Source organism: Solea solea, chromosome 3, assembly GCF_958295425.1.
Source record: "Solea solea chromosome 3, fSolSol10.1, whole genome shotgun sequence".
Lineage (NCBI taxonomy): Eukaryota > Metazoa > Chordata > Actinopteri > Pleuronectiformes > Soleidae > Solea > Solea solea.
In genome coordinates, this window is record NC_081136.1 from 7,154,164 (window position 1) to 7,172,896 (window position 18,733).

Sequence of the window (18,733 nt, forward strand, 5' to 3'; positions counted from 1 at the left end):
AAATCGATGAAACACTGAATGTACACAATTATAATTCATATTTAACTTCATGAACTTTTTTTGTAAAAACTGAGCAAAAACAGAGTAAACAAAACGTTTGCCTTCATTTTGCATTTTCCAATCACATGTATGAAATAATAACATTCTTAAACAAAACAAAGAGAAACAGTTGTAATAATACTTGTACGAATGAACTCCAGAGTAATAAAATGTAAGTGAAAGCAATACAATGCAAGTTTTCGGCTAATAAAAGTAGACATAACTGTGATTTCTTGGAGTTACACTGAACTCTAGTGTCGAAAACGGGTCAGTGCCAATACAACCATGGTCAGTGCTCGTTTTAATGACGTCATCATATTGCGCGCTTCACGCATGCGCAACAGTGGCAGCTGGCAAATTTCAAACTAGGCGGCGGGTAGTTGCAGCTGAAAAAGGCTAAAAGAAAACACATCACAAACGTTTAAGTTAAATTTAAGTGAACATGACGAGCACATTGAAGGGCATCACTCTGAAGGGAAGCACGGAGCTTGTGGCGGAGTTTTTTTGTGAGTATTTTCTAGAAAGTTGGTTGTTTTTAGTGCTTTTACTGGCCCGCTGTGTAAGACCGTGGACACGCAGTGCTAGTGCCGGCTAATGCTAACGTGGTGGAGCTTCCGCAGGAGGACAACACACAGAGAGTAAAGTAGCTGTCCCTTAGACACTTTAACACACGGTGAACCAAAGTCAACATGCTATTCTACACATTTTAACTGTCGTGTTTTTAAATCGTGTTCCACGATGAGAAGGTGGAGGCGAACAAACGAGAGAATTCGGCTGAATTATATAATATCTGATGTACTAACAATGTAGGTCATAGACTACGAGATATGTCTGTCGCCAGTAAAATCAGTGCAACCCAAAAACTTTATTTATACAATGCAATGTACAAACACTTTATGAAATACAGATTATTAAATTTAAGAGCACAGAATTCAATTATTTTACAATCCATTTTGGAGCTATTGTGAACATAAACGAAATAAATAACAATAAAAGGGTTAGAGGAAGAATTCGTATATATATATATATATATATATATATATATATATATACGTGTGTGTGTGTATATATACATACATGTGCATGTTTCAGGTCATTTAGTCTCTTATGTCTTGAAATGAGTGCAAGGATATGTGTTACATCATGTCATGATTTTGTTTTGAAAATGATGAATTGTTCAGCCCTTAAGTGAATTGAACTGTTTACTTGTTTCTTCACGGTCTGTAACCTCTGTTTCCTTCCATCAATCACAGCTTTCGGCATCAACAGCATCCTGTACCAGCGGGGCATTTATCCTCCAGAGATGTTCACCAGAGTCACCCACTATGACATGAGCCTCCTGCTCACCACCGACTCCAAACTGAAGAACTACCTCACCAATGTGGTCTCTCAGCTTAAAGGTAAAAGCAGAGACATGTTTGCTTCTTCATCACACGTCTCACGGAAGTAAAAAAAATATATACTGTATATATATGTGTATGTATATATATATATGTGTATGTATATATATATGTATGTTTGTGTGTGTATGTATGTATGTATATATATATATATATATATATATATATATATATATATATATATATATATATATATATATATATATATATATATGAATAAATAAATAAAACTAGGGAATAGGGAAGAATAGAACTCCACAGATTTGTATGTTTTCTAAATAATCTGTAATTGAGTAAGCATTTTGTGTTTTTTAAGCATACATGGCAAATTTGTGATATTCCTAATTTCCCATATCTGAGGATTTGATGCTTTTTTTGTCCCAGACAATGATAAATGTCTATATTTTGTAGAACAAGGTTGAGGAAATAATATGAATTGGTCCCGTAAAAAAATCACTTAATTGTGACACAAATGAATGACCAGACACATGATCCCACGTTCAAGAAGCTGCAACTAGAGAATTGTGTTCATTTATTGATTATTAGTGTTAATTTTATGATCCCCAGCTAACCTAAAAGCATCACTACATTAATAGGACGGTTCAGCTTAGTGTCTGTGGTTTGTCGTGTCTGTTACAGAGTGGCTGTTTGAGTGCACGGTGCAGAAGCTTGTGCTGGTGATCACGTGTCTGGAAACAAACGAGGTGCTGGAGAGATGGCAGTTTGACATCGAGTGCGACAAATCGGCCAAGGAGAGCAGGTCAGTTCAGTCCCTCAACACTCAACTACTGACAGTGGTTTGATGCTCGTTTAAGTTATTGAATTTATTACATTTTAAAGGAAGATTTCTTGTGTGTGTTTGAGTGGCAGTACACTCTGATACCAGCAGGTGGCAGCTATGACTCGTTTCTTATTTCAACACTTTCCCTCATCAGTTATCAGTGTGTGTGTGGTAATTTTTAGTACTTAATGAGTACTAATCATTGAGCACCTGGAGTTATAAATAACATTTCAGAATAACAAATTACACCATATACGTTTGTGTTTCAGTAACTTGAAACATTTGCTTTACATTAAAGCATAAGTGGCTGAATTAATATCGTAAATTTTACAATACTTTTCAGTGTTTTGAAAACAATAACCTCAAAACCAGTGGTTGTTACTATTAGAATTTCCTTTCAAACATTTGTTTACATGTCTGTGTAGCTTGCGCACACTCCTGATTCTTATCTTATCTTTTATTCTGTATGTTGTTGTTTTTTACAGTTTTTCTTTATGTGTCTAATCTTGGCGTATGCTGCTATGTCTTAAGCTGCTGCTATTGATTATCCCTCTATCTGGATTATAGGTCAACGTCCAGTTGCTACTGACTCGATGACTGTATTAATCTCCCTTTTCTCCCTCTTCTTTAACGTGTGTTTTTGACTGAGTTCATTCGTGTCTCCCAGTGCTCCCAGAGAGAAGTCCATCAAGACCATTCAGGACGAGATCCGCTCCGTCATCAGACAGATCACAGCCACGGTTACTTTCCTGCCTCTGCTGGAGACGCCATGTGAGTAACACAAACCGACAAACTCGTTCAGACCTGGTAGTAACATAAAAATGTTTACACGAACGTGTGCAGTCACTCTAAGACGACGACATTCGTTTGCTGGAGTGATTTAAAAAATTAAGCTATCTATTTGCAAACGTTCACCTGGGACCGTGTGATTTTTATCATCTGCCAATCCTCCACTTTGAATCAATGTCAACTGTACACACTTATTGCATGTTGCTCCGAGGGGTGAGAATCTTTAGGTGCCTCACGATTCGATTAGAAAGTGATTAACGATGCACTTTCTATCAGTCTTTTGAAAGTCTCTGTCTCACTGTGTGTGGTTACCCACCACTATTTTTAACAACAGTGCATTTGTAACGGAAAACAAGAGTTTAACTCCTTTCCATTATCATTAATTAAACTGTTACAACTGCATTGTGAAGAAGTCACGTCTTCAATCACAATTCACACATTTAAGGCGAAATGTAAACCGAATCATGCTTTTACGTGCAATATGTTCATCAGCTCAGCTTCATTAGCCCCCATGTGGCCCTCATTCATTGCTCTCACAATTGAGGGTGACTTCCTGGTGAGAAATCAGGCTTACTTAAGTTAAAGGTGAGATCCGGATGTGTGGAACACAAGACTTACAAGGAACAGCACCAGAGGCAACAGTAAATGCATGGATATTATGGAGACTGTCTCAGTTGCCCTATAGGATTACACAGTAGTGATTGCTGCCGGGCCAAACCGATCTACTGGACCGAATCTAAAAGTTTTTGTAAGTACTATACACTTACGCACCCACATTTATAAACATGGAGAGTCCAGGTTTAAAAATCATAGATTTCCCACTTTAATACCAGGTCTGAACATTGATTTTTTTTTGTTTTGTGGGCGTGTCAATGTGTTCTGACCCGGTCCTCCTCCTCCTCGTCCAGGTGCGTTTGACCTCCTGGTCTACACGGACAAAGACCTGGTGGTCCCAGAGAAGTGGGAGGAGTCAGGGCCTCAGATCATCAGCCAGTCGGAGGAAGTGCGCCTCCGCTCCTTCACCACCTCCATCCACAAGGTGAACAGCATGGTGGCGTACAAGAGGGCCGACTCGGTTTAAACGTCCCACGAGCTCTGCTCTGCCCGGCAACAACCCGTGCCCTTTACAGAAAACAGTAGATTTTACAGTGCTCTGTCCTACCTCCCGTCTGTCCTGTCCTTCTCAGAACTTCACCTCGTCTCATTTGTGTTTTTGCAGACGTGTGTGCAAACATCTGCGTCCACACTGGTGTAAATATTTCTCTTGAACAGTGATTTATATGTTTTCTTTACTGTTGTTTTCCTCCTTTTCTTTCTTTCTCTCTCTCTCTCTCTCTCGCTCTAGTTGTCCAGCTCTGTTTTAGAAGCTAGTGGTTTATATGTTCAACTTTTATGTGAAAAAATAAATAAATAAAATGAATATAATTTGTGCTCCATCACTCATATGGTATTACTGCTTTTGACCGAGAGGTGGCAGCGCAACACAATCTTCATTTTGAGTCTGAACTGCCCTGAGAAAGAAAATTATTACTTAAATTAGTAAAACCTAAGCAAATTAAGTTTATTCACATTAATATCTGTTACATTCACACCCCTAGAGCACCAAAATGTCTTCATAAAAAATGAAGCTACAAATTGATTGATTTATTTTAATAAAAACCAACATCAGTCCTTTCCAAACATCAAATATTAGTGAATTTTAGAAGAAAAAATGTAACCCTTAAATTGCCAACTTTTTGCTAGATGTACCTTCATTTTATGTTTTTTAAAAAAAGACAGAAATTATTTTCAATGTACTTCATGTAAACTGGGTTGTAATCAGGTTTATATGCATTATTATTTTTTTGTAATGTCACAGTTTATAAAATACTCACATTAACACACCCAGAGCACCAAAATGTGCTCATTAAAACAAGTTTTTGTCATAATGCATCAAAAATAGTGATTTCAACAGGTTTTAATGAGCACATTGTGACGTGTAGGTGTGTTAGTATTTTTAGTTAACTGATGTTTACAATAGACTACAAATAAAAAGTAAATGAAAAAAAATGTGTCGGTGTGTTTAAGGGGTTAATATAGTCATCATTTATTAATTTTTGCTGAATTTAATTCATTTTAGGTTAAACATTTTTACAACCAATTTACAATTCGGCTGAGGCCCCCTGGTGGGCAATGAATGTAAATTAAATATTGTCCCGACCTATGCACATTATATTATAAAAATAATTATGGAAAAATAAAAGAACAACACACCAAACACATGGAAAATTAGCATTATTCTTTAATAGCACATACCATTACTTGGCTCACAGTGTTTTAGTGGTGTCAACAGTTGCAGATGTGGAACTCTGTCAAAAACGTACCATATCATCTCTATATGAAATTATCTCGCCTGCAATAGACACTCACACAAGTCTGGGATTCTCTCTTTAAAAAAAACAACAAAAAGATTATTCTTTTAATTAAAACAATCCTTTCTCTCTGGTGTAATGCCCTCTCATGAACATGCAAGGAAACAAAAAGAGCCAGAGACTAAAGCCGGGAGGAAATGTCGTCTGTTGTAGACAGGCACGTGAAACTGACTGCACACTTCTGAAAATACAAAAACAGCCACAGGGACAAATGAGCTTTCTGACCATGTGCATCTACAAAAGTGCTTTAGTTAAGACCAGGCTGTCTGTACTAGTTTGTTTCTGTTCATAAAAATGCACCTCTTATTGTGCGTACTACACTTCTACAAAGTCATCTGCTTGTTTAAGTGAGTAAATTAAATTTCGATTGGGCCTAATTCATCACCTAAAATCAGTTTAGACCATAATCTTTGGATGAAATAATGATTGAATTTGGTATCATACAGCTGTGGGATTGAAGAAAATTGCTGTTTTTTGTGTTTTTTATTATTGATGTTAGTTCTTTTCACTGGGAAGTTGTCACCAGTAAGTTTTGACACTGCTATTTTCTTTTTAAACAATTGATTAATTAGTAAAATACCTGGTTATTCAGTAATGAAGACAAACCAAAAGTTGAAAGCCCAGTTTTAACCATTTCATAACAGGAGTTTCTGCTGATTTCTATCCCTTTACAGTAAAAGGGATAGCCCACAATGCATCGTTCACTTATAAAAATAGGACGTACAAAAACAGCCTCTTATAGGAGAAAGGCATTCACGGGCTCGGAGAGATATGGACGAAATAAAATATAGTTTTGTTTTGTTTTTTTAAATTGTGAGTTGGTCCTACTTTATCACAACAAGGCAGTGGAAGAATCTAGACCCTCTTTCCATTTGAATTCGCTGGCCTAGTCTTTGGCTATTGTTACATAAAAACAAAAGTCGATACAATACAGTACATTTCCAAACGTCATCTGAAAGAGTTGTTCTTATAAGAAAGCCCAGATGGGATTTCCCCCCCCCCCCTTTTTTTAAAGTATGAAAAGTACTTCTCCTACATAAAGAACCGTGTGCTCTTGACAAAAAGGACGACCCCTCCCCCACCCCGCCCCACAATATAGAAACTCTAATAAATATATAAAACAAACAAAAAATAAATATGCAATAGTTAAGACAATGAGTGAAAACATGTTCCAAAAGACTCAAACCCCTTGTAGTGCGTCTGCCGTGATTCAAAACATATTTAACAAGCATATGGGATGAGTGCGACACTATGTAGAGTGTATATAGTATGTATACAATAATATCTGTAGCCCACTGGAAATAGTGCGGTGTCACCATTTAGTGATTCCCCCTAGAAACCCCACTACCTGTGAGAGATAGTGTGTGTGCGCTTGTGTGTGTGTGAGTGTGAGACTTCAAAATGAAAGCCACTCTGTGCAAAAATAAAAACGGCTATTATTAATAAATATAGCTTAGTGCTGACTGTTATTGTCTCTGGTGAGTGACGGCTATTATGAATGAATAAGTCTGTCTCACAAAGTTTCACAAATTTAGCACAAAAGTGTGATTTACACGTGGAAACTGAACCAATGTCACCAGCTCGCTAACTAATGTTAGTTAGCTAACATTAAGCTAGCACGAGTCTGTGTTTAAGGGATTAAAGTGTATTTACACACACTTAGAGATATTATAACTTTTATAATTTCATAGGTGTGACCCTTTTTTTTTTTGCTAAAGCTAGCTAGACTGCCATTTAATTTAGAAAGTACATTTATGGGTTACTGTTAATGAGTTGTAATAGTTTTAAGCTCCATTTCGAACATTTTTCATTTACTTTGGAGCATTATGGACACTATTTCATTCATAAATGAGCAATTTTTTTAACTTAACTGCAGACAAAAAGAGAACAATTATCTAAAATGTTGTTTTTTAAATAAAATAAAATGTTAGTGACTTTTCAAGTGTTTAAAACTTTTTTTTCCTTAATTATCGCAATATCGCGGATCACAAAAACTTGTGTACCGAGTGTAAAAATTGGATCACAAGTTAGATGTATCATGACATAATACAATCTTCTCCGTTTACGTTTATACCAAATTTATGAAACTTCGTGAGACTGTGTTGAACACGTAAAAACCCAGGAAAGCTGTGCTGTGGAATCACACCAAGCCGTTGACCAGTTCCTTCTCGCACTCCTCGGCCAAACGCTTCCAATTCTGCCGGTTTTTCTGACATCCCTCCAACAAAGGAGAACAGTACTCCGACATCCCAGCCAAAGTCTGTGACAACAAGAAAAGTATAACATTTGTTATCATATTTCTTCACGATATAAGACACGGTTTAAAAGGATGTGGATGTCTTTTCCCTAGGCACGGTAGATTGTCTGAATTACCTCATATAACTGAATGCAAATGGCATCAATGAAGGACACCTGCATGCTGGGAATCTTATCTCTCTTCTCACGATTCATTAGGTCCTAAAGTAAAGGGATGTAGAAAAAAAACAACAACACATCAGTGATATAAAGACTAAAGCCCCCAAAACGGATCCCTGTGGTGCACCACAAGAAGAGGTTTTACCCCACGACACACAGAATGCAGTCACTCCAGTACTTACAATGGGTTCAATGTTGAGCTCTTGTCTCTCTTTATCCCCCTGCTCAAAAAACTCAGTGGCCACCAGCTCTGCGATCTGCATCACCGTCAAGAAGGGGGCGAAAAAAAGGCAAAAATGTAAAATACTCACACTTACTTTCGCTTTTAGTATTACTGAGTGACTGTCATTTTACGCTGTCATCACTTACGCTCAAATAATTGAATTTCAAGGAATATGTCACGACTTGACAATGGATATTGGAGTTCTCAAATATGTCTACAACAGATACATAACGTGCATAATAAACACCAATTTATGAATGTGTGTGTTGTGGCTAGGGCTGTGACAATGTTTCCGATTATTAATCAAATACTTAATAGCCAACTATTTTGATAATCCATTAATCAGTTTGAGTTTAAATGTGAATATGTTCTCGATTCTTTACTCCATATAACAATTAATACATTAAAACTGAATAATTTACAGGTTTGGTAAACACTGAACATTTTCGGACACTTTACGGACCAAACAAGTACAAAATAATCGTGAGTTGCAGCCCGAGTTGTGGCCAAAATTGTCTGGGGCTCGGTAAAAAAGGACAAATATCTTTTTATATTATATTTAATTTATTTTAAAGGCAAGAACCAAAGGATTTGAGGCAGGTAAACAGTAAAATAGCGGAAGTGGCAGTGAAATAAGTTAAGTTGTATGAAGTTATGTTGAGCCAAAACATAATTAAGTGAGTAAGACAGAGCAAATGGCCTGGCAGCGAGTGGTACCCACGCTAAGGTAATAGTCTCAGTGTGTATGCAGAAAGGTAAATGAGCTCTGACTGCAGCCTCAGGCTCTAATCAGGATCACACTCTATGTTTTTGTGAGTGTTGAAACTGACTGGGTTTGTAATCAAGGCTCAGCAGAGTGTAGAGGTGCAGGAACCTCAGCCAGAGAGAAAGACGACTTATTACAGCTGACTAAACAAACACCAGGCATGAGGTAAACGTTACCCGTGATTCTAAGTAACTCTGTCTTTATTTACTTGCCCTCATGTCAGTCAAAAAGTTCTTCATGTCAAAATAATAGTCCAGTGGCAGTGGATTTATTTTTTTTATTTTTTAAAGACTTCCAACAACAGCAAAACACACAGACCGGATTCATGAAAGTGTGTCTGTTGAATTTAGAGGCGGTTGAAGACCGACTAATTATGCTGTTAAAGGGCCAGTGTGTAAAATCTAGGTGGATTTATTCTTCTTTTTGCAGAAATCAAAGAAAATTTTAAAGGAGCACAATCACTGTATTCTATGAAATGTTGTTTTTATTACCCTGGGATGAGCCTTTTTATATTTTGGACCCTCATGTTTTTATCATTTCTTCCAATACGCTTTGCTAAATGTTACACAATATGCCGTTAAGTTAACTACTTTAGTGGGGGAAAAAAGTTATTGTTAAATCATTTCAACTATTATTTTGTTAAGTGAAAAGGCAGAAGTGCATTGATACACATTTAAGTAACATGTGGAACATGTAAAGCCAATAGTAACAGTAGAAATCCAGTGAAAAAGGAATCATTCTTATTATTTGATAGTTTCAATTTACTGAAACTGTCGCTAATCAGTATTTCTGGAACACTCCCACCAGCTTGATTACATGCCCCACCTTAATTCATTTCACCTGTGTCCTTTTAGCCACACCCACATGATTAAGTCCTCCCTCATCATTCAATCCATTATCAGTTTGGGTCTTTGAACAGCAGCCATTTTGACCGGTAAGACAATTATGGGTGTAAATAATCGATAATGAACGATGGCTTTGTCCATGTAGCTTCTCCCCCCCATGTGAGGGTGAAAGCACCTTGTTGTAATCTTCCTCTCAGCTCAGCTCAGGCAGATGAGATGCACCGTTTGTTAATGAGATCCGGATGAGACGCTCGTGTGAGTGTTTAAATGAGGACACATTAGCGTGTGTGTGCGTTTTGCTGGCCTGAGTTTTAAAAGGTGTCGTCTGAGGACACAGCTGCTTTTATTAATGAGCGCACACTCATGAAAACACACACACGCACACTAACACTAGTGTGTGGCTCATAACGAGGTGTGGACTAACCGAGGTCACCAAGGAGAAGGATGAAACCATTATGTGTGTGTGTGTGTGAGGTCTTGCATTTGCTACCTCTTCAAGACCTTTTCTAGCATAAACACTGACCTTGTTAGGACCGGTAGTCTTCATGGAGACCAAAACCTGGTCTTAAGTAGGCAGAATCTAATTTCTGAGGAACTTGTTAAATTCAGGGTCAAGATTTGAATTAGATTAGGTTAGGGTTTGGGTTTTAATTGTTCTAGTTAAGGTTAGGGTTGACGAATTGTTTAGTTCTGAGAGGAACAGCTACACAAACCTGTGTGTGTGAGTGAGCGAGAGAGAAAGACAAAGAGAAGAACAGTAAACAGAAGTGAGGACAGAGAGTAAAGCCTACGTCACACAGAGATAGGATTTTCAAATCTGAGAGAGAGTGAGATCTGAGAGATTCCAGGAATTTGGGATCTCACAGAAACACGCGTGATTTAACGTGACTTCAGACTGTCGTCATCGTCGATTAATAGCCGTTGTGTGGGAAAAAATGGCTGAGGAGAAGGAATCAATTTGGCTTGTTCAAGTTACGGTTCTAAACAAAATTACGCGCCATCCGTTTCCCGCGCAACTCGCTCTCATTGGTTATTGCAGGGTTCTCGCTCACGCCCCCCAATCGCTGTTGAAGTCGTAAATATCAAACACGTTTAATAATTATGATTTGAAATCGGGAAGACTCTGATGCTTCCTATGACTTTAAAATCGTGTCTGTTAATCCCTTACACTACAGGATAATTTGGCCAAATAATCTGTTCAAATCCGCCTTAAAATCGTAACCCACGATTGTTGGAAAGGCCAGATCGTAACCAAAATCTGGCAACTTATCCTCTAGTGTGGGGCAGGCTTTAGATGATTAATCTAAGAGTGTAACTTATGAATAGAAAACTGAGGACATGTCTCATGATCAAGTCAAGAAGAAAACAAAAGAGGGAAAATCTTCACCAGAAAAAGCCAAAGACTGAAGGACCAACACACACAATACAAACAATATACTGTGGATGTGACGAGTCTTTACCCTCTTTTGCACTGGCCAGGGTTTGGTGATGGCTGATATGTCACATGCAGTCATCAGCATTGACCTGTAGGGGGAGACACATTGATATATATTGACCTGGTCACAAGCAGGAAACGGTCCCCTCTGCATTTGTTAACAACGTTGAAAAGCTCCCTTTTAATTTAGGATAATTTCAGGTGAAAGGGTTCAAGTGTGTTAAAAATTAAGCAACATTTAACGGTGAATCTATGTCGCTTTGATTTAGCATCAAAACGCACCATTGTGTGATTGTACACTTATAATAATAATTTGGACGCAAAGTTCCAAAGTCCTTCCGACAGACTTTAAAGAAGGTTTTATGAAAATGAAGTTTCAGGAAAGTGTCCAGACTTCAGTAAAGGCTTCAGACTCACCTCAGTAAATCTCTGTGATACTCGTCCTCCCAGTCAAACTGGCTGTTTTTAGTGAGCTCAAAGAACTCCCCTCGCCTCCTGATAACACAAACACACACACACACATACACACACATTATATTACACTCTGGAAATATAAAGGCTCAAGCTGAGACAGTTAAACGCATACTGCCCTGCATGTGTAGCTGTTAATAGCAGTTGTGAGACGGCGACTGTAATTATCATATACTGTACTTTATGTCCCAAGACGGGAATGAAATTTCAAACATCCTCGAACGATATGACGGGTCTCATTTGGCTCATTTGAGTGAAAACCACTCCAACGTAACCCCACTAATCTTCCTCCGCTTGGCCTGTAATGACTTTCCTTCCTCCACCCTTCCCTCTCTTTTGGTCCCCTCTCCATGTAGATTTCCATCTGGCCTTGACGTTTGGTACCTACTTCATGTACAGGGCCAAGTCTGTGGCCAGAATAGCCCTCTCAATCATCTTCAGAGTGGCTTTGTACTCGTCCAGGGAGAGGCCGCTCAGGATCTGGTTTCCCTGGAGAGAAAGAGAGATTGTCACGTTGAGCTTGAGGGTAGATATTAGCATGTTGAGCCCCGTTCTGAGTCTTCTTAGCACGCATGAACTTTGAAACATCCGTTACTGTTATTGGCTGAGATTTGCTTTTGTCTTCTATTGTTTACAAGGATGTCAGAGAGCGTCTAGATCAGGGGTCACCAACCTTTTTGAGACCGAGAGCTACCTGAAGGGTAGAGAATAATATGGAGGGCTACCATATTAACATTTTATGCAATTTACCATTGAAATGATGAATATTATGCATTTAATTGCATACACATTAAATCCAGTGCTTACTCCTAATGATTATCACAGTTTTTATAAATAATATCAGGACATTTTACTCAGTGATCATTTGGATACATGCAAGTGAGGTGAAGTGAAATGAGCCCACGGGCACCTCGCTGGCTGCTCGCGGGCTACCAAGTGCCCGCGGGCACCACGTTGGTGACCACTGGTCTAGATCAACTCCCAGCCACATCCACACCTGAGTTGACAGCAAAATGAAGGACTTTTCAAGGACCTGTTCCCTCAAATTCAAGGGCAGAATGTGCTGACACAGCTTAAGATGGGACATGGCGTCCACTTGTATTAATTTGCAGCGCACTCTGCGTCTGGTCAAGTGATTGTCCTTGGGATCTTGGTCAAAGTCAGTCTTTGTGAGCCAGAGTTCTTTGAATTTCCATTTCCCAGACATCACGTCGTCATTTGCTCTCCCTTGCTTAACATTACTCACTCATTGTTCTGCAATTATAACACCATGTTTGCTCTGCGTAGGCCTAGTCTACGTACATCAAGCAACGTAGAGCGCACAAAACAGTTTGTGGCATCATAACAAACTCGGGAGACCTTTACTTGACTTCTTTCTTGCACAAAATTCAAGCACTTTCAATGTCGATTTTGGGGCGATTTACAACAACCGTTCACAATCTTTAAAGGTTTTCAAGAACCCGCGGAAATCCTGCACGTGATCTGCGTTTGAGAAACTCGTTAAGTACAATTTCAGTCGGACTACCGCGTTGACTCGCAATCGTAGGAGGTTTTAGTCGTAATGCAAATGCACCGACTTACGCAGAGGTCATACATAAAAGTTTCACAGTATACATGTGTTTGATCCTATGTAGGAATAGATGCCATGCACTGAGGGTAGACCAGCAGGGGTTGCCATGACGACGACAGACGGGAAAACCGCGTGCGCAAATAAATTAAACATATGAATCCAGTCCACATGTCTCTAGCGAGTGGACATATGCATGCGTGTGTGTGTGTGTTGACACATTATTCCATGTCTCTTCCACTTCAAGTGTTTGTGTGATTACACTAATGCTGCATGTGACAAGGTCTGCAATATGGTGTGTGTGTGTGTGTGTGTGTGTGTGTGTAAATGTGTCCAGCAGCAGTGGGGTTAAGTGGTGCTGTGTGAGCGGTGAGTGTATTTAGAGTTTGTTTTGAGGCCATAAAGATCAGAGCGGGCTGTAAGTAACCATATTTTATTGGGCTATCATCGCAGCGTTTTGTGTTAGGCTCAGGCAAGCAGCTGGAGAATAAGCAGAATGGGTGCAATAAATAAGAAAGACACAGCGATGAATGGGAGAGAAAGGGAGAGCCAGGACCCTGCAGTGAGCAGGCAGCTCACAGCAGATAGTTTTTTTTATATAAGACGCCGTCAACGGCGCGTACGTAGCCGCTGTTTTCCCGCGCAGCGACTGCCGGCGGCCCCGAGGCTGAACTGTGACCCAATTCGAAGATGTTCTTTCTGACCAATTACAGTTTTATATGACATACACATCGCTGATAATGTTGTTTATGTAACTGTAAACCCATTCTTGTAAAGCACTAAAGGTTCAGTTCCCGCTATTTGGGTTAATTTGTCCGCGCAAATTAATTTCATCTGGTGCTCAAGTATTGGAAAATCTACTTTAAAAAAAAAAAAATAAAAATAGACTAACAGATTGAAAATTTAAGGCTGAGCCAAATAAAAGATTAAGTTTGGGGTAAATTTGATAAACTGCACCACACTTAAGACATTTATGTTGTGTCATGACTTGGATTTGTGACGTCACAAGTAAACACAGTTGCAGTGATAGCACCGGTTAGCAGATAGATGCTAAGTGCCGCTAGCCAATGACTTAACACACTGTTAAGTTTCTCTGTGTATCTCAGTTGGAAGCTGGGTGGGGTATTTTTTTGAGGGTGAATCTTGTTAAATAAAAGAATGTGACGTTTTTAAAGTGAGTAATTCTACTGAATTAGCACAAATCCGGTGGTAGACTGTACACAGCCAACAATTAGCAACAGCTAATTAGCCTTTACAAACAGGAGGTTCCTCTTAGAAGCAAAGTGTACTTCACTTATTTCTAAGTTGTTTTCTTATGAAACAGCAACACTAAGCATAGATGTAGTTTGAGTCGTGATCGTGGAGGTTTATCACACCACCAGGGGGCGATAAGAAAGCTTTGGCGTCACTTTTGTGAGCTGCCGTGTTGTCTGACTCTATATCTAGAGTCTATGGTGTGAACTGATGCTCTCAGGTCCACACACACACACACACACACGATCAACAGCTCTCAGCATTTTTATTTTACAATGACCAGAGCCTGGTAAAGTCAAAAGTGATTTGTGACCCAGTTTTAATGTGATTGTTTTTCCCGTGTGACCCACACGTCACTGCAAACACTGGGTGGGCTAAGTCGTGTGGAGCTTTTAAGTATAAATCACTTGACATGGAAAAAAGAAAATGGTGAAACACAGCAATCGCAATGAGACGACCCCCAAAGTAAAGTCGTGAATATTTGGGGAACCGTAGAAATTGTGATGAATATATTATGCACATAATATATAAGCACATAGCCTTTTGTGCATAAAATATAATAACTGATTCCATTTTCTAGTTTTTTGTCCTATAGATAATTAAAAAGGTGGTTAATTAATTTACATTAAATATTGAGCTGCACATAACCAGCTGTTCATAAATTCATAAATACTTCAGTCAAAGAGTTCCCGTTTCTTGGACTGGATGCTACAAATATTATTTGATCACGTATCAAGTCACATCGACCATTTGAGATTTTAGACATTTCCTTGCTAAATGTTGGAGATTAACGCACGCTTTCAGGGATTTTCAAGTCTTTTTAACTGATCTACAGTTCGGCATTGTTCGGTTTGTTTCGGCGCTCGTGACTCTTGCAGTGACGACACTCTCTGACCAATCAGTGGCCGACAGTATGTAGACGTCACATTTTAGTATCGCCTCAGCTCGCTTGGAACCTCACCCGAGCAGGTACCAAAAACGAGTGGAGTCAAGCCGAGTCGTGACTTGCAAGATGTGGAGATGAAGTATCTCAGCTGCTGTGAAGTGAATCAGCTGCAGCTGTGAAAGTGTGACTAATGCCATGTCTTGCGTTGCTGTGATGAGGATAACATCTGGGAGTGAAGCCATGTTTTTTTTCTTTCTACATCAGCTGTTGCACAGCAGATGTTTGGTTTCTGAAAAGATAGGGTATGTGTCACACTCTGTAAGCCAGCAGGTTCTGAGACCCCATGAACTAAAATTCTTATTTCCTAAATGAAGTTTTGGTTGTTTTGTCCCTAGGTTCAGCTGTTTATAAAGGAGATGGTTGGTTTCTGGGAAGAAGGGGTGGGATATGTGTCACTCTTACACACAATCACAGACTCCCGTGTCCCACATTCAGCGTGAAACACACGCATTTCAACAAGTTCACACGCTCACAAATGACAAATTTTCTCACACTGAGAAGTGATAAAACTCACCGCACATAAATTAGTAATCTATGAATGGATGATACGAAGGCAGATTGCTCTGCGTTGTCCATTCATACAGCTGTCTTGAATTTGCAATCTATCAGCCAAACAGAAGTATTTCTTGTTGCCGGGTAAAGTCTGAAAATAGGTTCCCACTGTTCGCAAGTACTCGATCAATCCACGAACGATTAATCGAGTAATCGCTCGGTGCATAAAATGTCAGAAAACGTTAAAAACATTGATCAGTGTTTGTCAAACCTGGAAATGATGATGTTCTCAAATCTCTTCCACAAATGATTAATTTCTTTGTTATATGGAGCAAAGAAAGGAAGAAAATGTTCACATTTAAGAAGCTAAAACAATCAGAAATCTTGTCTTCATAATGAAAAAAGCTTCAAACCGTGCTGAAAGGCCTGTTATACATAACACAAAAGCACATCTGTAATCTTAAAAAAAACGTCTGATTTTATTACAGTTATACTAGAAATTGCACTCATAAAAACAGTAATAAATACTACGTTGTTTATTAAAATCTGGTGTGAACAAGTCTTATGGCAGTTGAAAAGAAAGTCTTTCTGCAGTGCGTGTGTGTGGGTGAGGGAGTGAGAGTGAGTGCACCTACGGGGCTGTTGAGGATCATGAGGCACTGGTCAAAGTGGTGGTGCTCCATGGTGGAGTGGCAGTAGAGCTGCGCCAGTGGGTGGTCGCTCCTGGACACACAGACACACGGAGTCAGTAAAGAAGCCCACAGAGAGATTACAGTCTGTTTGCTCCCACACATGTATACAGTGGAAGAAGATGGGAGATTCGACAGTAAATGTGACTCATGCTCTCTGGTATTGCACCTCTGTATGTAGGAGTTGTTGACTCCTCTGTGGTCCAGGTCGTGGCTGAGAGTTGCAATCATCAGAGCCAAGACCTCCACGTCGCTGAGGTTGTTCTGTCAGGTGATGGATGGATGGATGGATGGATGGAGGAAGAGAGGGGAAGGACAAATGGGAGGAAAATAATTCACACATGAGCTTCATCCATACAACATAACAATCTGCTGCTGCATTGACATCATATAATAACTTTGGGGGGTTATAACATCATAATGTACAAGTACACAGCTCAGAGTCAGTGCAGATACAAGCAAAAAATTTAATATTCCTTAAAAAAAAGAAAGAAATACCCACGTTTTCTACGTTAAACTAACAATATGTTGTCTTTACTCACCAGATACAAACATGCACTGTTAATATTCATTGTGCATCATTTGAATTTTAAGAATTACTGCTTCTAGTAGTTATTTTATGGACATTAATCTATAAGTTAACTGTCAATTCTAGATTTCTTGAATCAGTTCATATTTTTATACAGAATAAAAGCTCTGAACTCGATATGACATTTTCAAAGTTGCCTTACAAAGTATGTCTAGTAACTATTGTAATAACTGTTGTTATCACATCCAATTTCTATTTTATAGTGTAATCTGTTTCAGTTTAGTATTGTTATTGTTTGTGTTTCTATTGAAAAGTGCAGTATAGATAAATGTATAAAATAAAATGTCTTTATTTATTGATATTATTATTATTAGTAGTAGTAGATAAAGCTGAATTTACCCTTTTCTCATTATGACATTCACATTTTGTCTTAAGCATACTATATAAAACTATATTTCCAGGTGTGTTATGAAATATGGGCAATGTGACGTAACTTGACATTAATATGGAGCAATATCTTGGATATTTCTGGGTAAGACGCTGAAATTTCCTACGTTTTGTGTTGACTTTGAATGCACCTGGCTCTTTTCTGATTTGAGTGTTTGCCACTCAGGTGTAATTCTGTTGCCATCAGCCAATCACTATCAAGTTTGAGTGACGGTATAACCAATCAAATTCTGAAAGAGGCGGGACTTAAAGTGAGAAGTAAACACAGCTGCGACGATAGCACATGGATGTGATAGCGCCGGTAAGCAGATAGATGCTAAGTGCTGCTAGCCAGTGAATTAACACATTTTTAAGTTTCTCTGTGTATCTCGGTTGGGTTTTTTTTTCAGTTGGGTTTTTTTGAGGGTGAAGTCTGTTAAATAGAAGAAGGTTAAGTTAGGTAAGTGAGTAATTCTGCTGAATTAGCACAAATTAGCCTTTCGCAAACGAGGTGCCTTTGAGAAGCAAAGTGAGTTACCAAACTGAGTAAGTTATTTGCTTATGAAACAGCAACACTAAGCATAGAAACGAGAAAACTACTTCAGTTTTACTTTGTAAATATACAAAAAAATAAATGTTGTTTGCTTAGAAACAAAATTATGTTATGTTTTTGTCTAAATTTTATAGCACAATGTTGTTTAAAGCGAAAAATGTGTGTCGAAATATCTTTTTGTCTTAATTTTTGTTTTGATCTAAAGACATCTTATTCTACAGACTGAAGAGAACGTCTTTGTTTCTCACAGATCTGCATAAATATCACACAGTAAAAATCATTTTAAATGTTTTCAGAATGTAAAAATGTGAACGTGAATCATATCACAATGGCAGTTCCTGTCAAAATAATCCCAATTAGATATTTATTTAAAATTGTTCAGCCCTAATATATATATCTTATCTTAATGTCTAATAAAATAATATTAGAAATCAAAGAAATTATGAGAAATAGCCAGAAACATAATTTGTACACATTTACTTATCCTTTAACCCCCTGGATAAAATAAGTGAGCTTGTCCTTTGAAAGAATAATATAATATAATAATAAAGTATGTTGCCTCTCAGCTCTGACCTGTAAGCGTCCTGACTTAAGGAGGGCGAACATGCACTGCGCTGTGTTGAAGGCGTGTCTCCAGTTGTGATAGGCCACGTTCTTCCTGTAGTTCTTCTTCACACTCAGAACCCACTGGCACAGACTCTG

At 38.6% G+C, this 18,733-nt stretch overlaps 2 protein-coding genes across 6 annotated transcripts in view; one reads left to right on the forward strand and one right to left on the reverse strand.

Annotated features, from left to right (window-relative positions):
• Positions 1–376: 376 nt before the first annotated feature.
• mad2l1 (MAD2 mitotic arrest deficient-like 1 (yeast)) lies at positions 377–4,448 on the forward strand. The gene is made up of 5 exons (XM_058625297.1): positions 377–545; positions 1,293–1,439; positions 2,079–2,199; positions 2,888–2,991; positions 3,918–4,448. Exons 1-5 carry the CDS (start codon positions 482–484, stop codon positions 4,088–4,090), a joined length of 609 nt encoding a protein of 202 aa, XP_058481280.1. The 5' UTR covers positions 377–481; the 3' UTR covers positions 4,091–4,448.
• An 824-nt stretch (positions 4,449–5,272) lies between these two features.
• pde5ab (phosphodiesterase 5A, cGMP-specific, b) overlaps positions 5,273–18,733 on the reverse strand; it is a 73,327-nt gene continuing 59,866 nt past the window's right edge. For all 5 annotated transcript variants that reach the window (XM_058624185.1, XM_058624187.1, XM_058624186.1 and 2 more), the window contains exons 14-22: positions 18,605–18,730; positions 16,693–16,787; positions 16,470–16,557; positions 11,964–12,064; positions 11,522–11,599; positions 11,130–11,193; positions 8,018–8,092; positions 7,794–7,877; positions 5,273–7,680 (exon numbers count right to left, since the gene is read on the reverse strand). In XM_058624185.1, coding sequence (XP_058480168.1) covers positions 7,561–7,680; positions 7,794–7,877; positions 8,018–8,092; positions 11,130–11,193; positions 11,522–11,599; positions 11,964–12,064; positions 16,470–16,557; positions 16,693–16,787; positions 18,605–18,730 — 831 coding nt within the window. In that variant the 3' untranslated portion in view covers positions 5,273–7,560. The remainder of the gene's footprint in view (positions 7,681–7,793; positions 7,878–8,017; positions 8,093–11,129; positions 11,194–11,521; positions 11,600–11,963; positions 12,065–16,469; positions 16,558–16,692; positions 16,788–18,604; positions 18,731–18,733) is intronic.